The sequence below is a fragment of the Dunckerocampus dactyliophorus genome, chromosome 21 (assembly GCF_027744805.1).
Source record: "Dunckerocampus dactyliophorus isolate RoL2022-P2 chromosome 21, RoL_Ddac_1.1, whole genome shotgun sequence".
In the NCBI taxonomy this organism is placed as follows: domain Eukaryota; kingdom Metazoa; phylum Chordata; class Actinopteri; order Syngnathiformes; family Syngnathidae; genus Dunckerocampus; species Dunckerocampus dactyliophorus.
The window spans coordinates 6,480,678-6,502,380 of NC_072839.1; the positions used below are offsets into that span (position 1 = coordinate 6,480,678).

The following is a 21,703-nucleotide window of genomic DNA, read 5'->3' on the forward strand; positions in this document are numbered from 1 at the left end:
CAAATTTCACTGACTCAAGGGCGCTCATCAAAGACTCGAGTTTCACTGATTCACTGAGTGTAACTTGTTCCTGCCCAAGTTGCATCACAGACTCGACAAAAGGAGAAATTCACTCGCTCAGCCCACAAGTTTCACTGACTCACAGGTGCTCAACAAAGACTCGAGTTTCACTGATTCACTTCTTTATCCAGGGAGTGGGGGGCAGACCATTCCTAATGGTCAGGGTGGAGGTTGTGGAATTCGAGCATGTTGGCCAAGAGGAGAAGAATGCAGATTTACCCTGTGAGCTTCATGGAGCATTTTCTTAAAGAACCTACTATACAGCCCCACTGGGATCCGATATTATTTTAAAATCCCCTGAAATAAGTAGAATAGGACGTCTTTATAGAAATGTGTTTCATCAGGGATTTTCATGGTAGGGTTTGTTTACAGGGGGCAGGACGGGAAGAGCTTATCAATGCTTTCTATTGGACATAAGGGGTATATTGTAAAGCATGCAGATGGATGCATTAATGTGTCCAAAGCTCCACTTGGCAGAGATTTTGCTCATTGTTTTGCAGTTGTAGACCTTCTTGCAACACCCAAATTGGTTTACAAAATAGACTAGTTCTCAGTGCACTGATTCAATGCATTTTGCAAGAATTTCAAACAGTACCGTCCATTCTTTAGCAGATCTTCTTTACTCCATCTTGTCCTGTTCATATATTGGTCTCCATTCATCATGTTGCTTCTGTTTCAAGTCGGTAATCCATCTCTCCCTCAGGATGTCTCCCTTTCCCCTTTCATCCAACCTCCGATGTTTTCTGTACCCAACCGTTCCATCTCCATTAATTTTTTTACTTGATGTTTTTAACTGTACTCTTACTTGCAGTTGAGTAAAGTACAATATTTGAGTACTCTTTCCACTTCTGTCAGATCAGTTTATTGCAGATATGCGGGAAGTGAAGTGGCGTTTGAGTTGTAGGAGAGTGTTTTGGCACTGAAGTGGTTCTTGGAGTTCATTACTATCATCCGTTGACACCAAGGAGAGGTCATGGTGCCAAAGAGTTGCATTCAGTGAAGTGTCACACGTGAGAGTCACGCAGTGTATGGATGTTGCTGCAGGAGTGTGCGCTTTCCAACTAAAGTTAAAATGCACACATTTAAGCTCTGTAGGAACAAAATTTGGAATCGGATTGATTCCAAGACCCTACTGAACACCTGACATGTCATTTCAACGGTTCTAGCCAATAGAAACCTGCAAATTTTGTCACAGGAAGATGTCGTCACAGGAAGTTACACAGTGCAAATCATTTCCGTTTACCCGCAAACAACGGACTCCCGTAAAAACAACGTTCATTTATATGAAACTAAGTTATGAACAGAAAACAGCAAAGATAAGACTCTTAATCATGAGTTGCTATTTTTGCACAGTTTTGGCTTCATGTCCAGTTAATATTTGCGCTATTAAGGAAAGTAATAATAGTTTTTGCGTTTTAGTTATTTTGCATTGCAGTAATCCCTCATTTACCACGGTTAATTGGTTCCAGACTCAAGCGTGATAAGTGAATTTCCGTGAAGTAGGATTCCATATTTATGAATGGAATATTTTTGGAGTTGGAGCATAGAAAAAGGTGTTTCTAAATACGGTTAAGATTATTAGTGCCCTCTAGGCATGACATAACACCCCTACACTCACCTTTATACTTTTATTACCCAGTATAGTAGACATTACATGAGAAAATAAGACATATAAGACATAAATTAGACTTGTGCTCATGTGTGTAGCTGTAAATGTGTTTTGGTACAAGGTGAGCTGAGGTACGTCAGGGGTCCAGAGTTGAGTTTTATCTTGGCATGGGTTACGACCACAACTGTAGCCGGTGTTGGGGATTATTGGGCCTGTTGTTAGATAATTCAAACCTGCAATAAAAGCGTGTTGTTCTGGCGATCAAGTCTGGTGCTTGTGTGTTTCACTTCACCGAACAGTAACATTACTGACACCTACTAACCAGTGTGAATGTGTCTTCAGAATGCTTTATATTTGTATTCATTTTGCCATTTTTATGCTTGACAAATACTGTACTGTACTGCAAAAGTATACAAGAAATATGTAAAATTTGCTTGCATAGGCACATAATTACATCCATAATTGTGCATGCATAATTATAATTCAATATTATGTAATAATAGAGCCTTGGTCTATGGTGACGGGACAAAAACCACCAAATCATTCAACGATCTTGAAAAATGTCAAACAAAAAGTATTTGTATCAGTATCGCAAATACCTGATCCTGTCTTTTCAGTATCGCCCACCCCTAGCTCTCACTCAGTGACAGTGGGAATGTGATTTTGAAAGGTTGTCTGTCTGTGTATGTGCTCTGTGATTGACTGATGACCAGTCTAGGGAGTAGTCTGCCTTTTACTAGAAACCAGCGGGGATAGACTCCAGCTCAATGCAGCCCAGAACAGGATAAGCAGTAGAAAATGGATGCATGGAAGGACTTTCTGTTCTGGGAAGACTCAGCTGCTTAAGCCAATTTGACAGCCAGGTCGGGGAAATAAAGACACACATGGGGTTTTGAATGTTTATATTTGTTATACTAGCTTCCTGATGACTTTACTCTCCCTTCTGGCCTTGGTTGCGTATTTCTTTCAACCAGACATTTGTATTTATCCCACAATAATAACATTATAGCTATGTGGCATTTTCCAGTGGACGGCACGGAGAAATAACCGCCTTCTTTTCCCGCAGGTCGCAAGTTCGTCATTGCCAACGCAAGAGTGGAGAACTGCGCCATTATCTTCTGCAACGATGGCTTCTGTCACATGTGCGGGTACTCGCGAGCCGAGATCATGCAGAAGCCTTGCACTTGTAACTTCCTTTATGGACCTGACACCAAACGTCTGGCCATCGCTCAGATGGCGCAGGCCCTACTGGGGTCAGAGGAGAGGAAAGTGGAGATCAACCTTTACCGCAAAGATGGTAGGAAAACATATACTTTTTTTTCCCCCCTGAGTCTTCTTCAAGGTGTGTGAGAGTGTTTGTGTGACAGTGGATGTTGATTATGCTGTTGGTTCTTGCATTGGTACAATATTAACCTTTAATCTGTCATGTTCCTCAATCAGGCATTGACTTTAAGCTCAATTCCTCTCTGGTGCTGAATTGTGGGTAATGCAGTAACTTGATGATGGAATTTTATTGTTTTTGAATCTTATCGTGTAACAAATATTCAAACAAACGCTACCGCTCCTCAAATGTCTTCCAAAATACTCTCGTGGAACCCGTTTAAGTCGACATAAGCGGTTTCCTCCATTTGTGCGTATTTTTATTTATATGTCTTTTCATGTGATATCTTATTTAACAGAGCTGCTGCGGTAATTTTGTTAAACATTCACGATTCAGCATTCACAGTTTCACAAATTCACAGATTTTTGGTCCAAATCATAATTATCTTTTATTTATTTTTCTCAGGAAAAAGGCCGTTTTTTTCCGCAAAAACCACATTCCACTGTTAAACCCCCTTTAGCGCACTTAGCTAATTTAGTTTTTTCCCGAAGCATTGAGATATTGCGCTTTGTTTGTTGGTACTTGAACGCACCATAGTTGCTGTTAGATGCAAAATTGGAATGTAACTTCTACACCTCAGATTCCATTTGTTTGTCGATTATCTTACATTATCATTCATTAGTGGTGTGTACCCAAACATTTTATACAGTAATCCCTCATTTATCGCGGCCAATTGGTTCCAGACCTGACCGTGATAAGTGAATTCCCGTGAAGTAGGATTACTTATTTATAAATAGACTATTTTCATAGTTAGGGCATAGAAACCTTGTTTACGACATTAAATAGCACTCCTATAAACAGCTTTACAACCATATTACCCAATATAGTAGATATAATAATAATAATAAAGGTCCTTCTTGTTCCTTTTTTACTTCCTGTTTATGTACAGTTCGTCCTTCATTGGCTATTGTCTCAGGAATGTAACTTTACTCACGCCTAGTGAGCATGAAAATGATTAATTTAGGCAAAAAACACATAAAATGTACTTAAATATGCTGACTTTGCTTATCGCATCACGCATCACTGTACAAGCAGCAGGGTTCAAAGTGTGAGAAAAAAGTAGCGTCTTATACACTGGAAATTACGGTAATCTGATGGTCATTTTGCTGATATCGGACCGTGAACTGTTATCAGTATCAGATCCGGACACCACTAGACAGTAGTCATGTTTTTGTCATGTCACGCTGCTTAGCGATAATGATGGCGTTAACAATACTACAGCACATGTCTACACAAACTGACCCATTTTTCATAGAAATGACAAAAAACTGAGGCTATGGTTCTGGGTTGGAAAAAGGTAGATCGGGTGAGGAGCTCGGTCATCTAGGTGGGGCTCAGAGGTGGGATGGCTCGGGCATCTAGTCCGAACACCGCCTGGTGAGGTGTCCCGGCCTGGGAACGCCTTGGTGTCCTCCCGGTGGAACTGGAAGAGGTGGCCGGAGACCGGGAATTCTGGGCTTCGCTACTGAGACTGCTGCTGGACTTGGATAAGTGGAAAGTCGACAAAGTGATCGACCATGTCTGCCAACGTCGACTTAAGCGGGCACTTTTTAGTAATAAGAACAACACAATGGAGTAGCACTCGATGAGTTGGCGGACTTAAACGGGTTCCTCTGTACTTCACTTGTTCTGCTCGAAGGTCCAAGGCGATTTTATGGTCAGAAAAGTAGCAAACTCTGCACTGGCTGGAGATCAAATGTCTTTGTTGGTCAGCTTTTTGTGCTCATCTACCTTAGAGGGCATATTCCCAATGTGTTTATTAATGAACAAATCTGTACCAGGATGGAAGGAACCTATGAGGGCATGGGTGTCTTTCTCACCAATGTATTTCCATCCTTGTATTTGTTTACACGATGCAATACTTTCCGCCTGCATGCTCATTTTGCATGCATGAGCAACGAGACTACTCCTTTTTGATATGCTAATTTTGCTTCTCTGTGCCAGTCATTGGATTGAATCAGTCTTTTCCCCTTGTTTACTTTTTACTCTGGAGAGTGTTCATTTCAGTCTTTTAAGAACTTTTATTGCATTTTTTTTTTATTTGATTGACATGACCCGGATGAATCCTTCTATGTATACAACGTTCACGAAGGAGACGGAGCTAGTGACAAACCCTCACAATAGTGTTTCCAATGAAGTCTAATTACTGTGTGTTTGCACTCATGCCTGCTGGACCTGGACCAGATAACTGCTCTAGGTATCAATAGGCAGTTTCCCTGGCGATAAACAGCTGCCATTGTAATCATGCTGTCAAGTCCCTGACATAGCTAGAGCATGTGCTGGACATTTTGCACCTGTGGACGGACACCCGAGCAGCATGAGGATGGAGAGAGAGAGAGAGAGAGACAGATGGAGGGAAATCGAAGGGAAGATGAAAGGGAAGAAATGGAGGTGAAACAAGAGGGCAAGAAGACATAAGAGACTGGAAAACAACACAGCCGAGGAGAGAAACAGCGACAAGTCTGAAAGTGTCTTTCTGAGCACAGCGGTGTTGGTCAGAGGAAGGAGGACGAGAGATGGCACCAGCTGTCTCTTCTCCTCTGCACATTTCATGTTCTACTCTTTGTACTCCAGCCTCTCCAATACAAACAAGTCGCTAATCAAAAGTATTTCATGAAAAAAACATCATCCTATGTGCTCAGCGAGCGGACTTCTTATGTATGCGCTTCGGGGCTTATTTAGAAGAAAAAAAATTGCTGCTTTTTCTGAAACAGCTGCATGCAAAAACAAAAACCTGTATCGTGGGGTGTGCCACTACTTGGTTTTTAAATGACAGTGGAACCTTGGTGAGCGTCATCCATTCACAGGGATGGATGACCAAAAGAAACCACTCTAACCAAAAGAAAAGCTAACCGAATACATTTTTCCCCATAAAAAATAATGGAAATCCAATTAATGTGTTCCAGAAAGCCAAAAATGTTAACACAAAACGCCTTTTTTAGTTTTCCGACACAAGCAGAAAACATAAATGATGAATGAAAAGGATAATGAGTATTTAAGGTTACGCTTACCTTGACTCTTGACGTGAGCGTTCCCAAAGACACAATGTGGCAGCAAGACCAACACCTTCCTCTTCAACGCCACCTTCCTGTTATGTTTATTTCTTGAATTCCATCGTGTTTCTCACCTCAAGAACCCAAAATGGAGCTAAAGAAGAAGAAGGAGATGAGAAACACGATTGAATTCAAGACATAAAAGATTATCGTGTTTCTCATCTCCTTCTTCTTCTTTAGCTCCATTTTGGGTTCTTGAGGTGAGAAACACGATGGAATTCAAGACATAAAAGAGAAAAAAAACAGGAAGGTGGTGTTGAAGAGGAAGGTAGAGTCATACTTTGCTACATTGCGCCCGCACTCTGATCCTGTTTTAAAAAAAATTAATGAATAAATAATAATAGATCCACCTGTTCATCGATCATCTTAAGTTATCATCCATTAGTAGTGAGTACCCATTTATACTTTTTGTTTTTAAGTGTGTGTGAGGCATATTTAGGGCTTAAACCTGCAATGTGAGTTAACAATAGCAATCGAAGAGAGAAGGGGAGGGTTTTGGAGCTGAATCTAATTTAATAATGGCTTTTATTGCAAATGGTGATCCGGAGGAGAATGCCAACGTCAAGCTAGCATTAGGCTTTGGAGAATTTGTTTCAGCTGATTCACATGCCGACGTGTATAGTTCTCAATAAAAATCACTACAGTTAGACTTCATTTTGAATGAGGGTTAGCTGTGATGCCGATTATGTTCGCCATTCAGACAGCCTCATCCGCATGCTCATCCCTCACATCTTACACAATGTATTTCGGAGGTAAGCTTCTTTGAAACCGTTTGACTTTCGCGCAAATCAGCAATTGCTCCTCAAACACTCGCTAGGTTTTCATTTAGAGCGATGATGAATACTCACCGTTATCAGCAGTGCACATGCAGCTGTGTTTTGTCTAGTCCTTTAGTCCCCCAGCCTTTGCTTAGTCTTCTGTACTTATCTAAATCAAGACTCTCCCTCCTTTTTTAAAACTTATTTTAATGCTACAATGGAGCTTTGAATGAACAGGACATTCGGAAGAAAAAACATCTCTATGTATTGTTAGAAAAATACAGTGGTTTGCCCCCTTCCTGATTTCTTTTCTTTTTTTGCATGTTTGTCACACTTAAATGTTTCAGATCATCAAACAAATGCAATTATTAGTCAATGACAACACAACTGAACTGCGTTTTTTTTAAATGAAACTTTTTATTATTTTTAAACTTTTATATTATATAGAAAAAATCCAAACCTACATGGCCCTGTGTGAAAAATTGATTTCCCTCCCTGATAAAAAATAACTTAACTGAGTCAGTCTGGTGATAAAGCCATTTCTAAATCCTTGGGACTCCAGCGAACCACAGTGAGAGCCATTATCCACAAATGGCAAAAAAACGGAACAGTAGTGAACCTTCCCAGTAGTGGCCGGCCAACCAAAATGACCCCAAGAGCGCAGAAACGACTCATCCAAGAGGTCACAAAAGACCCCACAACAACATCCAAAGAACTGCAGGCCTCACTTGCCTCAGCTAAGGTCAGTGTTCATGACTCCACCATAAGAAAGACACTCGGCAAAAGCGGCCTGCATGGCAGAGTTCCAAGACAAAAACCAAAAAGAACATTAAAGCTTGTCTCAGTTTTGCCGGAAAACATCTTGATGAGCTCCAAGAACCTGGGGAAATACTCTGTGGTCTGACAAGACAAATTTGACCTTTTGGAAGGTGTGTGTCCCATTACATATGGCTTAAAAGTAACGCCGTATTTCAGAAAAAGAACATCATACCAACAGTAAAATATGGTGGTGGTAGTGTGGTGGTCTGGGGCTGTTTTGCTGCTTCAGGACCTGGAAGACTTGCTGTCATAAATGGAACCACAAATTCTGCTGTCTACCAAAAAATCCTGAAGGAGAATGTCCGGCCATCTGTTGGTGACCTCAAGCTGAAACCAACTTGGGTTCTGCAGCAGGACAATGATCCAAAACACACCAGCAAGTCCACCTCTGAATGGCTGAAGAAAAACTAAATGAAGACTTTGGAGTGGCCTAGTCAAAGTCCTGACCTGAATCCTATTGAGATGCTGTGGCATGACCTTAAAAAGGCGCTTCATGCTGGAAAACTCTCCAATGTGGCTGAATGACAACAATTCTGCAAAGATGAGCGTGCCAAAATTCCTGTAAGAGACTCACTGCTAGTTATCCCAAACACTTGATTGCAGTTGTTGCTGCTAAGGGTTTCATTTTCAAACGGCATTTTGTAATCAGTTGTGTGGTCATTAAATAATATTTTAATTTGTTTGATGATCTGAAACATTTATGTGTGGAAAAGACAACCAAAAAAAAAAAATCAGGAAGGGGGCAAATACTTTTTCACACCACTGAATGTGTGGATAGTAGAATTAAACCCCCCTAATCTTTTTTGTAGTCACTGCATTGAACTATTGTGAGACGGGATTTCTCCTTATACTATGGGAATACAACTAAGTATTTGATTAGATTCAGAGAAGTTATGGGAAACTTGATTACTTTTACTGACTCAAATTCTTGAGTCACTCATTCGAGTCAGAAAGTCGTACATGTGCAACAAGTGGTGAATCGGGTTCTCGAGTAGGCATGGGCCGGTTTCCGGTTTCATGGTATACCACGGTGTGAAAAAGTCACCGTTTCAAAACCACTAACATTGTCCGTCATATCGTTTGTGTGCGGCCAGAAGTCGTTAGCTGCCTTGTTAGCATTGAGTGGCGCCGTTACGGCCACGCTGTTGTCGCCGTTGGTCGACATACTACCCATGTTGAGCTACCAAATGTGGAGATGTGATTCAGAACGAGACAGAAGTTGAGTATAAGTGGTATAAACAATTTATTCTGCATTGAACATTATTATTTATGTTGTTGTTGACCTTCTTGAGCCACTTGATTGCATTTATTTGGATTTTGCTTTGTTTTTTTGTTTTTTTTACTAAGAAAGCATTTATTGTGTTGTGACTTGAAGTTGTTTAGAAAGAATTCAGTTATTTTTTTGCCATTTATTTTAAATGGCACCACTTTCATCGTGTTACATGGTTTAAAAATGACTGTTTCGAATGGACTTTTTTCTCTTTTTAATCCAGATAAATTTCAAAGTAACACATTTTACAGCTGTAATTACAATACCATGAAACCTCCACACCGTAATAGTTTTGCCTAAGGTTTTTATACCATCAGAATCTCAATTTGTTTGTATGCAGAAACTCGTGCAAATCAGGTAGTTCATGCCGCGTGCATCTCTAATTCAGAGTCTTTTATCATAAATTTCACAATAACATCCTATCCTATCCTATTTTTCTTATTTGCAATGAGGATGTTTAAAGGCCATTTTGACATACTGTATTACACACACACATCTTAACAGAGAAGAATTGTCATTTCCTCGTAACAATTGAATGGGGATATGTTAGAATTTACTTTCGTGGACACCATCTGATGTTGGCCATTATTTCAAACTCAGCATCAAATATTGGCTCACTCTGCTCTTTGTGTCAAATCCCTATTGATTTATACTTGATTAAATACAAGAACCCAAGAGGGACACCGATGACTCCTCTCTGGGAGACATACTCACACACACACACCTATATATACATGGGGGGGAAGTTATTTGATCTTGTGCTCATTTTAGGCAGTGTACCCCTGTCAAAGAAAATTTTTGTTCGGTTTATTTTAACAGCGACAGACAGAATATCAACACAAAAACCAGACCCCAGCTGAACCCCACAGACCGGTAATGTGTCCATGAAACACACTTATTAGTCCAGTCCCTTCAGCAAGAAGCTTGGCCAGAAAGAGACTACCATCAATTCCGGTGTATAAACCGATACTTTTTTCTTAAACTTGTGGCTAATTTATGGCTAAATTCTAACCTCATGACATCTCGTTTACTTCACAACTACTATAAGGCCATAAGGCAATGCGTCTGAGCAACATTCACTGGGGCGCTGCAATGACGTCAGCCTCCCTCTGGGCTTTGGGCTCCGGGTCCTCTGGTGGACAGTGTCAGAATTACAGCGCCATCCACCATTTTCTATGCTTTCTGTGCTCTTCCAATGAATTGGTTTTCTCAAACAAAATGCATTATGAGAAAACTTTAAAATGTTTTAGTTTTCAATGTAAACTCGTATTGGTACAAGTTTATATATTTCTGAGGTACAAGTTAAGATGAAACCGTGAGTCAGACTGTGACTTTCTGCAATTTCCAATGGGTTGACAAGCGAGTTATAAGTTTTATCATAGCTCATGATTGGCTCCTGTCAAATAACGAGCTTACTGGTCCTCATGGACTCGAGTGCGCGACTATATGCCATTTCATGATGTGGACACGTGCGGCTTATACACTGGTGTGATTTCTATATGTACAAATCAGTTTTTTCCTCTCAATTTAGTGGGTGCAGCTTATACACCGGCATTTACGGTACATTTGGAGCGATATTTTGAAAACCAGAAGAAATACAAGATAACAGGCCCTGGCTCTGGTACGCTATGTCACCCTGTTTGGTTAGGACGATTGTGAGAAAGGTGAGGGATCAGCCTAGAATTACACAGGAGGAGCTGGTTAATGACCTCAAGGAAGCTGAGATCACAGTCACCAAGGTCAACATTGGTAACAAACTTCATCTGAAGTTTGCCAGTGAACACCTGAAGGACTCGAATCACACAGGAGGCAGAGTCATGCTGAACATAATCCTACAAACATCATCCCTACTGACAAACATGGAGGTGGAAACACTCAGGACAGGGCAAGAAGACAGTGAAGATGGGACATGAAGGAGTCTTCCATCATAGATATTCTTCCATTGATCTTCCATTCTTCCATCTTCCATTGTTAGATATTATTACACCTTTAGATTCAGTCTATTAGCTTATTATAGAAGGCCTTCATGACACACTCACATAGCACAATCAGAGTTGCGAAACATCCAAATATGACTGATGGAAATATACTGGGAGAAGAGGCAGACATTGTTCTCACTCTCACACAAAATTAAGTTTCACTTTTTAGAGGCCTGTGGCAACAGCTTTGCATGCTCTGTATCACCATCATTCTGGGCTCTTCATCAATCTCTTTTGTTGATGCTACAATCCAGCGCTGTAACCACATATATTGCTCTTAATTTTGAAGTAAGATTGAACTTCTGTGTTTCTCGCTGTTGAAACACACCCACCGAAAAAAAATGTGGTCTGTTCATGTGTTTGTAAGGGGGTACATTTACGAAACCAGCAGCGGTTCTAATAATTATTTCACCTACTGTCGAAAACCAGTCTTAGATAACCTCAGCAGACCTCCTTCAAACATGCAAAAAGCTGCCCATCGGAAGAACACAGACATAACTCATTCATAATGCACAAGGCGGAAACACAATGCCAGCTCCTCTTGTCCCCTTTGCCCCTGCACAGCCCCCCCTGTCTTCCCTCCCTCCCACTGCATAGATCAGGCAAGAATAGAAATAGTATCTCTAGATTTGTATTCTTGTAGTATGCATGGCTGTGTGTTTCTACCTGGAACAGGAGCATATGCATGACCCACCCATACTTACATACAGGGAACATAAACCCATGGATGACCACATTGCTCACACTCGTCTGGGCCCATTTATCTAGTGCCAAGCTTAGGCACGAGCCTTCACGATGATGGATCTACCTTCACGCTCTCACGCTCAATTGTCCGACTCCGATAGCTCACCAGCTTAATCAATCATGCTCTCCAGGAAATCTACACACACGCACACACACACACACACACGCACACACGTGGGGCTTGGTAGAAAAAGGGATATGACCTAGTTGGGTGTTACTGCACCTGCAGGGCTGTATCATCTGCCTTTTGCTTTCCCGTGTTTTACTTTGGAAGTTTTAAAAAAATGCAGTAATTGATTGGAATACAGTCATCCCTTGTTTATTGCGGTTCATTGGTTCCAGACCTGACCGCGATAAGTGAACTTCCGCAAAGTAGGATGCAATGTTAACAAACTGTATATTTTCGTAGTTAGAGCATAGAAAACCTGTTTATGGCTTTCTGGATATGTTTTTTTTTTTTTACCATTATTAGTCGTTTCCATAGTCAAACTGTGGCCATCATACAACCTCAGTAACGGTACACAGCGAAAACCGTTTATGTCGACGCCCCTCGGTCTGGCTAACTGAAACGAGTCATTGTTTACCAAGACATTTTATGAATCTATATGTTTCCAACAGATAGGCTCCAGCATGCCCTGCGACCTTAATGAGGATGAAGCGGTATAGAAAATGGATGGATGGATGGATGGATGTTTCCAACATAATGGAGCTTGTTTAGGAACTTCAGTTCACCATGGTATAGGAATTACTGCTCTCATCACTTTTTCAAGAGTGCTTCTAACACAATTATTGTCAAGATTCCATAACGACACCTCTTATGAACTGCCGCTGTTTGAACCTGGAGCAAGTCCAAATTCTATTTCAAGTCCGACATCTACCAAAGTGAGTGGATGCGACACGACTGAAAATGCCGTGTTTTTTTTCTCCCCGTGTGCCGCTAACAATTGTAAAACCTTTTCAGATTGTACTCCACGGGGCCCTAGAATCTAAATGTCATTTTTGCCTGCATAACAGTACAATGGAAATGACAGGTAATTCTATTAGCCAGTGAGAGAAACATCCATTTCTCATCCTGTAAGTCCACCCTGTTCATGCCGACAATCCTTCTAAGTCAGGGGTCACCAACACGGTGCCCACAGGCAACCACATGAGGCGCCTGCAAGCCTGCTTTTCATTCAGGTTTTCAGTTAATAATGCCAGAACACGAGAAAAAAATCCATTCTGAAATACAAAACGTGAGCTGTGGATACCAACATTTTGTTAATGTTCTGGTAAAACAAGCATATTTGTTTGGGTTAAAATAAGCTAAACAAGAAATGACCCCTCTTCTAAGCTGACTAACTCATCAAGTCCCTGAAACTAAAAACAACCATAAATTCCAGACTATTGACCGCACCTGAATATAAGTTGCACACAACAAAAATTTATTGAGAAAAAAAATTCGACATATATCAGCCGTACTTATCTATAAGCTACAGGTCTCCATGTTGTAAGATGGGATATTTACACGTTAAGACACAGTATAAACCTTGCAATCCTACCTGCACTTGGTGTTGCCAGGTCTGGTAAGACATGAGACACTTATTTAAATCTGCTTATTTAAAGCAGAAGACCAAGATTTGTCAGATGAAAACACGATGGCTGCATAATACTTCAAAACATGTAATATTAGCTTCTGTTGTGGAAATGCACTACTTTCTGTTTCTTTAAGCATCATGGGAGCTGTAGTTGTTTAAATTAGCCAAATCATTGTTTCAGACGCAGGGTTCACAGCATGTGACAAAAGAGGCAGCTTATAGTCCAGAAATTACGTTACTCGCTTAAGCCGAGGTCAACATTCATGGTACAATTTGAGCACAAAGGGGTCATTTCTATGAACAATTGGTCAGTTTATGTCGACAATTCGTCCAAGCTGACCAACTCATCAAGTTTTGGTCCACCATGTTCTTTTTATTACTAAAATTTGGCAGCTTAAGTCAATGTCAACATTCATGGGTGACCGCTTGCTTTTGTCAACATAAGATGTGAGGACCCAAGAGGTCATTTTGATGAAAAATGCGTCACTTTATGTCGACATTTGTTGGAGAATTTTAGTGTCATCGTTGTCTCGTGCATGTTTTTGCAAAACCAACGGCAGCAGGCAAGGAACTTACCTTCTTTCATGTCAGTCTTCTTAGTCGACATTTTTCATAGTCGTCCCTCACTGTATAAACGATTTGAACATCATGCCCGCATTCTTTAAAAAAAAAAAAAATAAACCATTGCCGTTTCATGGTTTAATACGGCCTATTATTAGTAAAAAAAAAATGCATATTTAAGCAAATTGCATTTATTCTTGGCCTAAATTAAGCATTTTCAAGCATAAAAATGGCTAAACGAGTGAAAATACAAATATAAGGGATTCACAAGACGTGATATGTGATGTAATAGCAATGACTTGTGTGCGCCTTTAAGAGGGGGGCCTGCGAAGTGACGTGAGGGACATCAGCCAGATAGAGTTGTGTTTAGCTGAGTGTTAGTGTGGTTAGCAGTGTGGAGAATGCAAGTGACTGGCGTGAATTGTCTAATACGAGTGTAAAAGTGACTGTAGATGTATTATTTCATGTCGAGAGGGCTCCAGTCCTGCTAAAAGCCATATTAGGTCGTAAACAGGTTTTCTATGTTCCTACTATGAAAATATTGCATTTATAAAGAAGGAATCTTACTTTGCGCAAATTCACTTATCATGGTCGGCGCAGGGACCAATTGACTGTGATAAACGAGGGATTGCTGTACATGCACAAATAGAGAAAAACCATGTCAACAAACTGCCGTAGGTTCAAAAATCCTTTATTATCACCCATTCGCCTTATGGCTGTGGCCAAAGTCACAAGTAAATATGAAAGTAATGGCTATTTTCAGTCATGTCAATCACATACTGTATATTGACGTGAGCAGCTGGACAGTGTTATATGCTTTTGGAAAATGTATTTCTCAAGATCAGGAAGTTTGGTCGTGAGTCCAATCACAACCTAATAACAATATGACGAAAGCAACATTTGAATTTACCCCATCCTGCTTGGGTGTTCCATCGGTTTGTTGTTTCCCGCTTATTACCAGTCCATTCAAGTGGAATTGAACAGGAAATTGCCTTCAGAGGGCTGGACAATCAAATGTGACATTTTTATTACTGCAGACAAGAAATCAACATCACAATATGCAAACAATGACGTCGGAAGAACCAAAGGTGAACACACAGGTTGGTTGTTTATGAATACACATATAGTACATGTATAAAGAACAGTTAACCACTGTATAAGAAACTTCAATTAAACCAAAGTAAAGTAAAACTACTCTTAAAAATGTATATTTCCAGTTATACTATAGATAAATTCAGATACAGTTACAGTTACTTGACAATACCAAGCCATATTAACTTCTTGTTAGTGGTCATGATCGACTGCAGCTGATCAGTCAAATCGTTATTGGATGGACAAAAACACAGCGACTCAAGGAACTCAATGAGAATTTGAGATTTACACAAGTTGGAAAGTCTATCTAGTTGGAGGATGACTGAGTGGGACTTGAGGACTAGCAGGTGTCTATCAAACCGTGCAACGCAGTGAGCCTAGCTGGTCTGTGTGACCGCCTGGATGGACTCTTGATTGCCTAGCAGCGGTAGCTAAGCAAAGTACTTAGAAAAGCCCGTGGCCTCTCAGGAGGGTTGTCGCTCAGTGTCCCCTGACTGCCGTGTGTCATCCCACCTCCGGCTAAAAGCTCCTAACACACAATCACCACTAATGCGTCCAGCTTTTGCCCACGCGTCAAGTTTCATTACGTTGTTTGGGTCCCTTTTCAAAACACAGATTCAGGGATGTTTTTGTTTGTATTGCACAAATAGACCACATTGAGAAGTGAACATAATAACGTGTGGTATAGCCAGTAGATCTCATGTCACTGCTTTTTCATGAAAATATGTCTGGATCTTTTGAATTATGCAGATTTAAATGATAAATGTCAACATATTGCGCTAATGACTGATTTGCGGAAATATGTGCAATGTATACATAGTAGTAGATAACCTTCCATGGGGTCTTTATTATCACGTTTAACATAATAATCATAATTTTCATAATAATCAGAATCAATAGAGCAGTGGTGTCCAAAGTATGGCCTGTGAGCCTTTTGGAGCCTACAGTTATTTTTATTTTTTTTAATATGATGCACACCAACAAAAACTAACAAACATTAAATTTACCTGCGTCAGAACGAAAAAGTTAATAATTAATAATACATTAAATTTTTTTTTAAAAAGTACTGTATTTGCTTTGAATTGGAAATTCAAAAATAACATAAAATAATAAAATTGCTAATTTAAAAAAGTAATAAAATAAAATATATATATTTGGATAAGCAACAAATTATATTTTTTTTAATTTATTGGAATTGTAGATTGAAAAACAAAGAGAAAAAGTACTGGGCTCTGTTTTGTATGTCGTCAATGATATTTAACTGCTTAGCATGTCTTGACGCTAATGTACATTGGATTAGTGTTAACTAAAGATGATATTGGCTTTCTTACCGACATCCAATACTGTCATTCATTCATACCGATGTAAGAAGCAGCTCTTCCCTCAAACTAATGTGGTGTAATGAACACATTATGAGTCTTTTACTGTGATGCCACCGGATGCATTTCACATATAAACACTGTTTGTGCAAAACAAGAATAAAACTGCAATACGCAATACAAGTTACAGAAAAAGTGGCAAAACGCTGCGTGTGATTCTTCCTGAGGTGCGATATTACAGTAGATTAGACTTATTGAAGAAAAATGCCTTGCTCTCCCTTTACAGTCATTGCAAATTGCACATGTAGATCCAAATGTGAAATGTAATAATCCAGACTGTGGGCGTACTAAGCTTATTGCTCTGTGGAGCGCGGCACTGCGGATATTGTCGGACATCCCTAGTTTTAACGCGTTTTATGAACATGAATCCGAAGATATCAAAGTGACCTCAGCATCCTTTTGTTTTTCTGTATGCGGAGTTGTGGACCTTGATGGATAAAGTTTGGACGCCCCTGGAGCAGAGCGTATAGCACATAGAGTAGCATACAGTATCCTCTAGAAGTATTGGAATTGTGAGGCCAGTTCTTTTACTTTTGCTGCAGACTGAAAATATTTGGGTTTGACATTAAGAGATGAATATGAGACCAGAGAGCAACATATCCGTTTTTATTTCCAGATATTTACATCCGGATTGGATGCATGTGTCCTGCTACATTGATTATTCAATCAATAAATAGCACTGAATGTCTATGCTCAGTTCCAGATTGGGTAGGATAGGTTTTGCCTGTGGAGACTGTGTTTAGAGGTGAAAACAACATGAGAACTGAACAAGCAATTGCGAATCTGAGAGAAGATGGAAAATCAATCAGAACCATTGAACACACACTGGTCAGAGCCACTACAACCATTTAGAATGTCCTGAAGAAGAACTAGTAACAGACATCAAACAGGTAGACCAAAGGAAACATCAGAAGAAAAACCCTGCAACAACTATTAGTGACAATACTGTTCATAGAAGACTTCATGAACACAAGTACGATGGCTCCACCGGAAGATGCAAACCGAGAAGAACGAGAAGACCAGTAAGCCTCAAAAACTGATCAGTTCATCAAGCTTTTGTCTCAGAATGCTGAAAGTCTAATTCTTGAAAGGCAGTTTGATACAGTTGGACAGACTGATGCAATTAAATCTCAGTTACTAAATAAAAGACATTAAACAATAATGTGTGTAAAGTAGGTTCATATTGAAAGAACATTTTCTACATTGACTATCCAAGGCTTTTAATCGGGGAGTGATGATGTGCAGCGTCCACTACGAGTTAGCCGAGACCGGGATGCAACACTCCCAGCAAGCGGTGTCATGGTCATCTGTCTCCTGACTAAAGGACTGTGTTTCTGGGTTAGTGTTCACATTCCTCCTTATTAATGACACCCAAATAATTTATCATGACACATCCGACCATGATGGTGCTGCATTGTGTGTCTGCCTCATTAGTCACCTAATGTGCTATGCCAGGCTGCTTGGCACGCTCCCACATTCAAACACACACTCGGTAAAAGACCATGCCGTTGTTGTTCCGACCAGCATGGGCAGTAACACATTTATGTGTTTAATGAAGACAAACAACCGTATCAATATTGATGTTAAGCACACAGCAACGACCTTTCCATCTGTCATTTGCAGATAGGGGAAACCTATTTTAATTGCGTGAAATGGTCACTTTAATTGCCTTGTAGCGTTTCACCGGTAATCCTGTTATACAAGAAATCCTCTGTTTCAGTTGGCAGTCCCAGTCATGCATTATTCTGGATTATATACTGTATTTGAATAAAGAATGTCGTGTTGTCTGCATGTGAACAAACAACAATCGCTTCATAATCACGATCAACGCCCTTGATGAACTGAAATAACATCACGTGTACTGTTTTTTAACATCACGATCTGTGTGTGTTCAACATGGGACTCAGTTTGTGCAAACCAGTTCATATGTTAACCATTCAAAAGCACTTTTGTCAGTCATTTGCATGCAGCGGTACCTAAAAATTATTGTAAAATTGCCTATGCTTATTGTCAAGTGAACATACAATATCAAGTCAATAGCAGGGCACTCCCCATCCCTCTGAAAGCCTCGCCTGCCAGGGCGAGTTGGCTTTGCTGCTCTGGTTTTACCCACTGACGGCCAAAGCCATAGCTCGCTGGCTATTACTCATCAGATTGAGGGAGGACCGATCACATTCATTTTATTTTGACTTGTCTTTATCCATCCATCCATCATCTTTCGTTTATCCGAGATCAGGTTGCGGGGGCAACAGTCTAAGCAGGGAAGCCCAGACTTACCTCTCCCCAGGTACTTTAGTTACTTTACTAAAGTTACTTTACTTTAGTTTCTCCAGGATGACAGTGCTTCTCACCCTAGAGCCCAGCCTCCCTACGGAGAAAACTACATTAGGCCGCTTGTACCCACCATCTTGTCCTTTCGGTCACAACCGAAAGCTCATGACCGTAGGTGAGGGTAGGAACGTAGATCGACCGATAAATTGAGAGCTTTGCCTTTCGGCTCAGCTCCATCTTCACCACAACGGACCGATGCAGAGTCCGCATCACTGCAGACGCCGCACCAAACTTTCATTTGATTATTTTCAGTTTTTCTGTTCATTTTTAGCGAGAAAGTCCCCTGACAACTGCCCCCCTCCCATGTAGAAAATCAGAAACACCATAAGACGTTTCTTTAAAGCACAACAAGACAATGAGGAGTTATTGATAATCATAATAACAACAAGATGGAGTCATTTCAATGCTGAAGTCCAACTGAAATGTAGAATGACAGGTGAAATACCATAGAAATGTGTTGAAATCTGTTCACCGCATAAGGATCGGACCAGCAACCATCAGTTTTGCACATGGCATGGTGTGTGTGTAACAAATTGTCCATCCCAGAGATTCATGATCTCTGTTCTAAGCAAAAAAAAAAGATGATTCACATTTTTTCCAGACTCATGCTGCAGCCTAAGTGCTGTACACTGTGTGTTATACACTGTATCCACCTGGGGTCCTAAACTGAACTTACCTGGGGGCTGCTGGAGGTACAATTAAGGGTGAGTACAACTGATCCAATCGTCTTTTTAATAAAAGTTCAGAACATGACTGGTTCTTCAGAACACAGGCTTCTCTTGCCTACTCTTTGCTGAAAACTGGCAGCATTGCTTTTTTTTTGTAAAACGTTGCTAATGTTACATGTTTAGAATTAACATAGTTGTTGTTTGTTATTCCCCAGAGTAGTTACAGTCTCCTACGTGTGTTTGCTTACCTGTTACCTGTCAATTATGCGTTTGCACCGTGATTGTAGTTGTGTTGTGTTCGGTCTAGTGACACCCTCTGTTCATTTCACTCTGTGACAAGCTCACTGAGAGTTCAGTGTTACCCAATTACTGAGCTGCTTCCTTTAGGCAAGCTGATGTGCCTCTGACCATTACTCGTGAAGCCCGCGTGCTGCACTAATACTAACGATGTCAAGTCGGGAGACACAAAATAGGATTCTACGTGCTGCCGAGTTTGAGACCGTTGGTATACAATATACACTGTCTACACAATTTGCAGTAAACACTGTCCCAGGATGAAAATCTTATTATCTTCCCGTCTCTCCATGCACTTTGGAAAAAATAGCGAGTCGTGCGCCTAACTTGTTTGGATGCCCTTCCTGACCAGGCACTGGTGATCTCCGGTGGCTTCGTGTTGAAACTGCGTGAAAAACAGCAATGTGTACCACTACACTCCCGCTACCGACGCTCCATCCCAGGATTTAAATAACAATTAGGCAATCCTGCAAATAGACAGGGTGCACAGCATTAGTATTCATGATTATGCCCTCAGCTTTTGGATTGTCAGTAATAATTTTGCATAAATCAGACCAAAACAAAGTGAGAGACTAAAATCTAAGTAGCAAATAGTAACACGTGCAAAAAGTATAAATCACTTTTACACACATCCTCTCATGAACTGTCATGCTCTTTAAATAACGCTCACATTGGCTTGTGGTGGTTGGTGTGGTGGTCAGTGAATAAATGCGTTTCTTGCTTTGATATGTACACAAACCTTTTCAGCCACTTAAACAGTCCTAATATTTGGCTCACCATGTATGAGTCACCTTTGGGTTTAAACAATCAGGCACACGTAAAAATGCCATCAAAGTTAGTGTTAGGAAGCTCGATTCCTTTTACTGACTCAAGTTCTTATGAGTCATCGCTGAAAGGAATCAATTTATTTGAATCACTTATAACGAAGCTTATAGGCAACAAGTTGCACCCGTGAGTTAGTGAAACGCGAGTCTTTGTGGAGCACCGGTGAGTCAGTGAAACCTGCAGGCAGAGCGAGTGAACCGTTTGCTTTCTCGAGCCTGTGATGCAGCTCGGCCAGGACAGTTGCACGTGTTGCACGGTTGTTCGTGACTCGCGCAGATCTAATAGAAATACTAAAACGTACCACAGATGAGAAATACTTGGAACCTACAGCATGTGAGGTGCTGCCAACTTTAGTGTGTGTAGAATCTCTGCAGGACTGTACCAATGTTCAAACATCCATATAGTCAAATAGTAAAACAATGAAAACCCTAATAAGTGTGGACGAGTGTTGAAATGTAGAAAGGATGTGGGAACAGTTGGAAAAGCTGACGATGGACTGAAATGGTGTAGGAATGTGTCATGAATGCTGAAATATGTTGAAACAATGTAGAAATGTGTTGAACTGCAGAATTGATGTAGGAATGGTTTGAATTATTTGACTAAACTAGCAAGAATTGTGGAAATTTTAGTTACAGAAAATGGCTGAAATGCTAACCGTTAGCATGCTACCACCTATGATAGCGCCATACATACGGTATGAAACTTGCTAGAATGTTAACATGCTAATGTTAGGTACTAGGGATGAGCCGAAATCTCGTTTTAGACGAGTATCCGTTACGAATTGCCGAGTACGAGCATGAAACGAGTACTGTTCGTCATTATCCGTAATCGTGATGAAGGAAAATCCTCATTGGGTAACTACTTACGTATTCACTCTTCATACTCTGTGATTGGCCAGTCACACACAGCGACCGCCCCTCCCTAGACAGACTCGCTTAGCATAACATTAATGCCAAAAAAAAAAACTCAGTGCGCATAAAGACCACTGTCCTTATGCACATGATGTCTGAATTCGCTGCTCCCTGCGTGCGCGTGCTCACTAAATGCTCGCTCGCAGTGCCTGAATAAGCTCTCGCTGTTGCTTATCGGATTGTATGATATTTAAAATTGCTAACAATACTTGCATGCTAACTTGTAGCATGCTAACACCTAGCATGACAGCGCTAAGTGTCTATATAAGTTTATACCTATGAAAATGGCTAAAATGTTAACATGCTAACAATAGTATGCTAACAATGCTAGCATGATAGTGTCTATGTAACTTTATACCTATGAAAATGGCTAAAATGTTAACATGCTAACA

At 40.5% G+C, this 21,703-nt stretch overlaps 1 protein-coding gene across 1 annotated transcript in view; it reads left to right on the plus strand.

Moving 5' to 3' along the window:
* Positions 1-21,703, plus strand: part of kcnh2b (potassium voltage-gated channel, subfamily H (eag-related), member 2b) — a 281,282-nt gene that overhangs the window by 24,675 nt on the left and 234,904 nt on the right. The window contains exon 2 of the mRNA XM_054765236.1: positions 2,736-2,966. Within this exon, the coding sequence (XP_054621211.1) occupies positions 2,736-2,966 (231 nt within the window). The remainder of the gene's footprint in view (positions 1-2,735; positions 2,967-21,703) is intronic.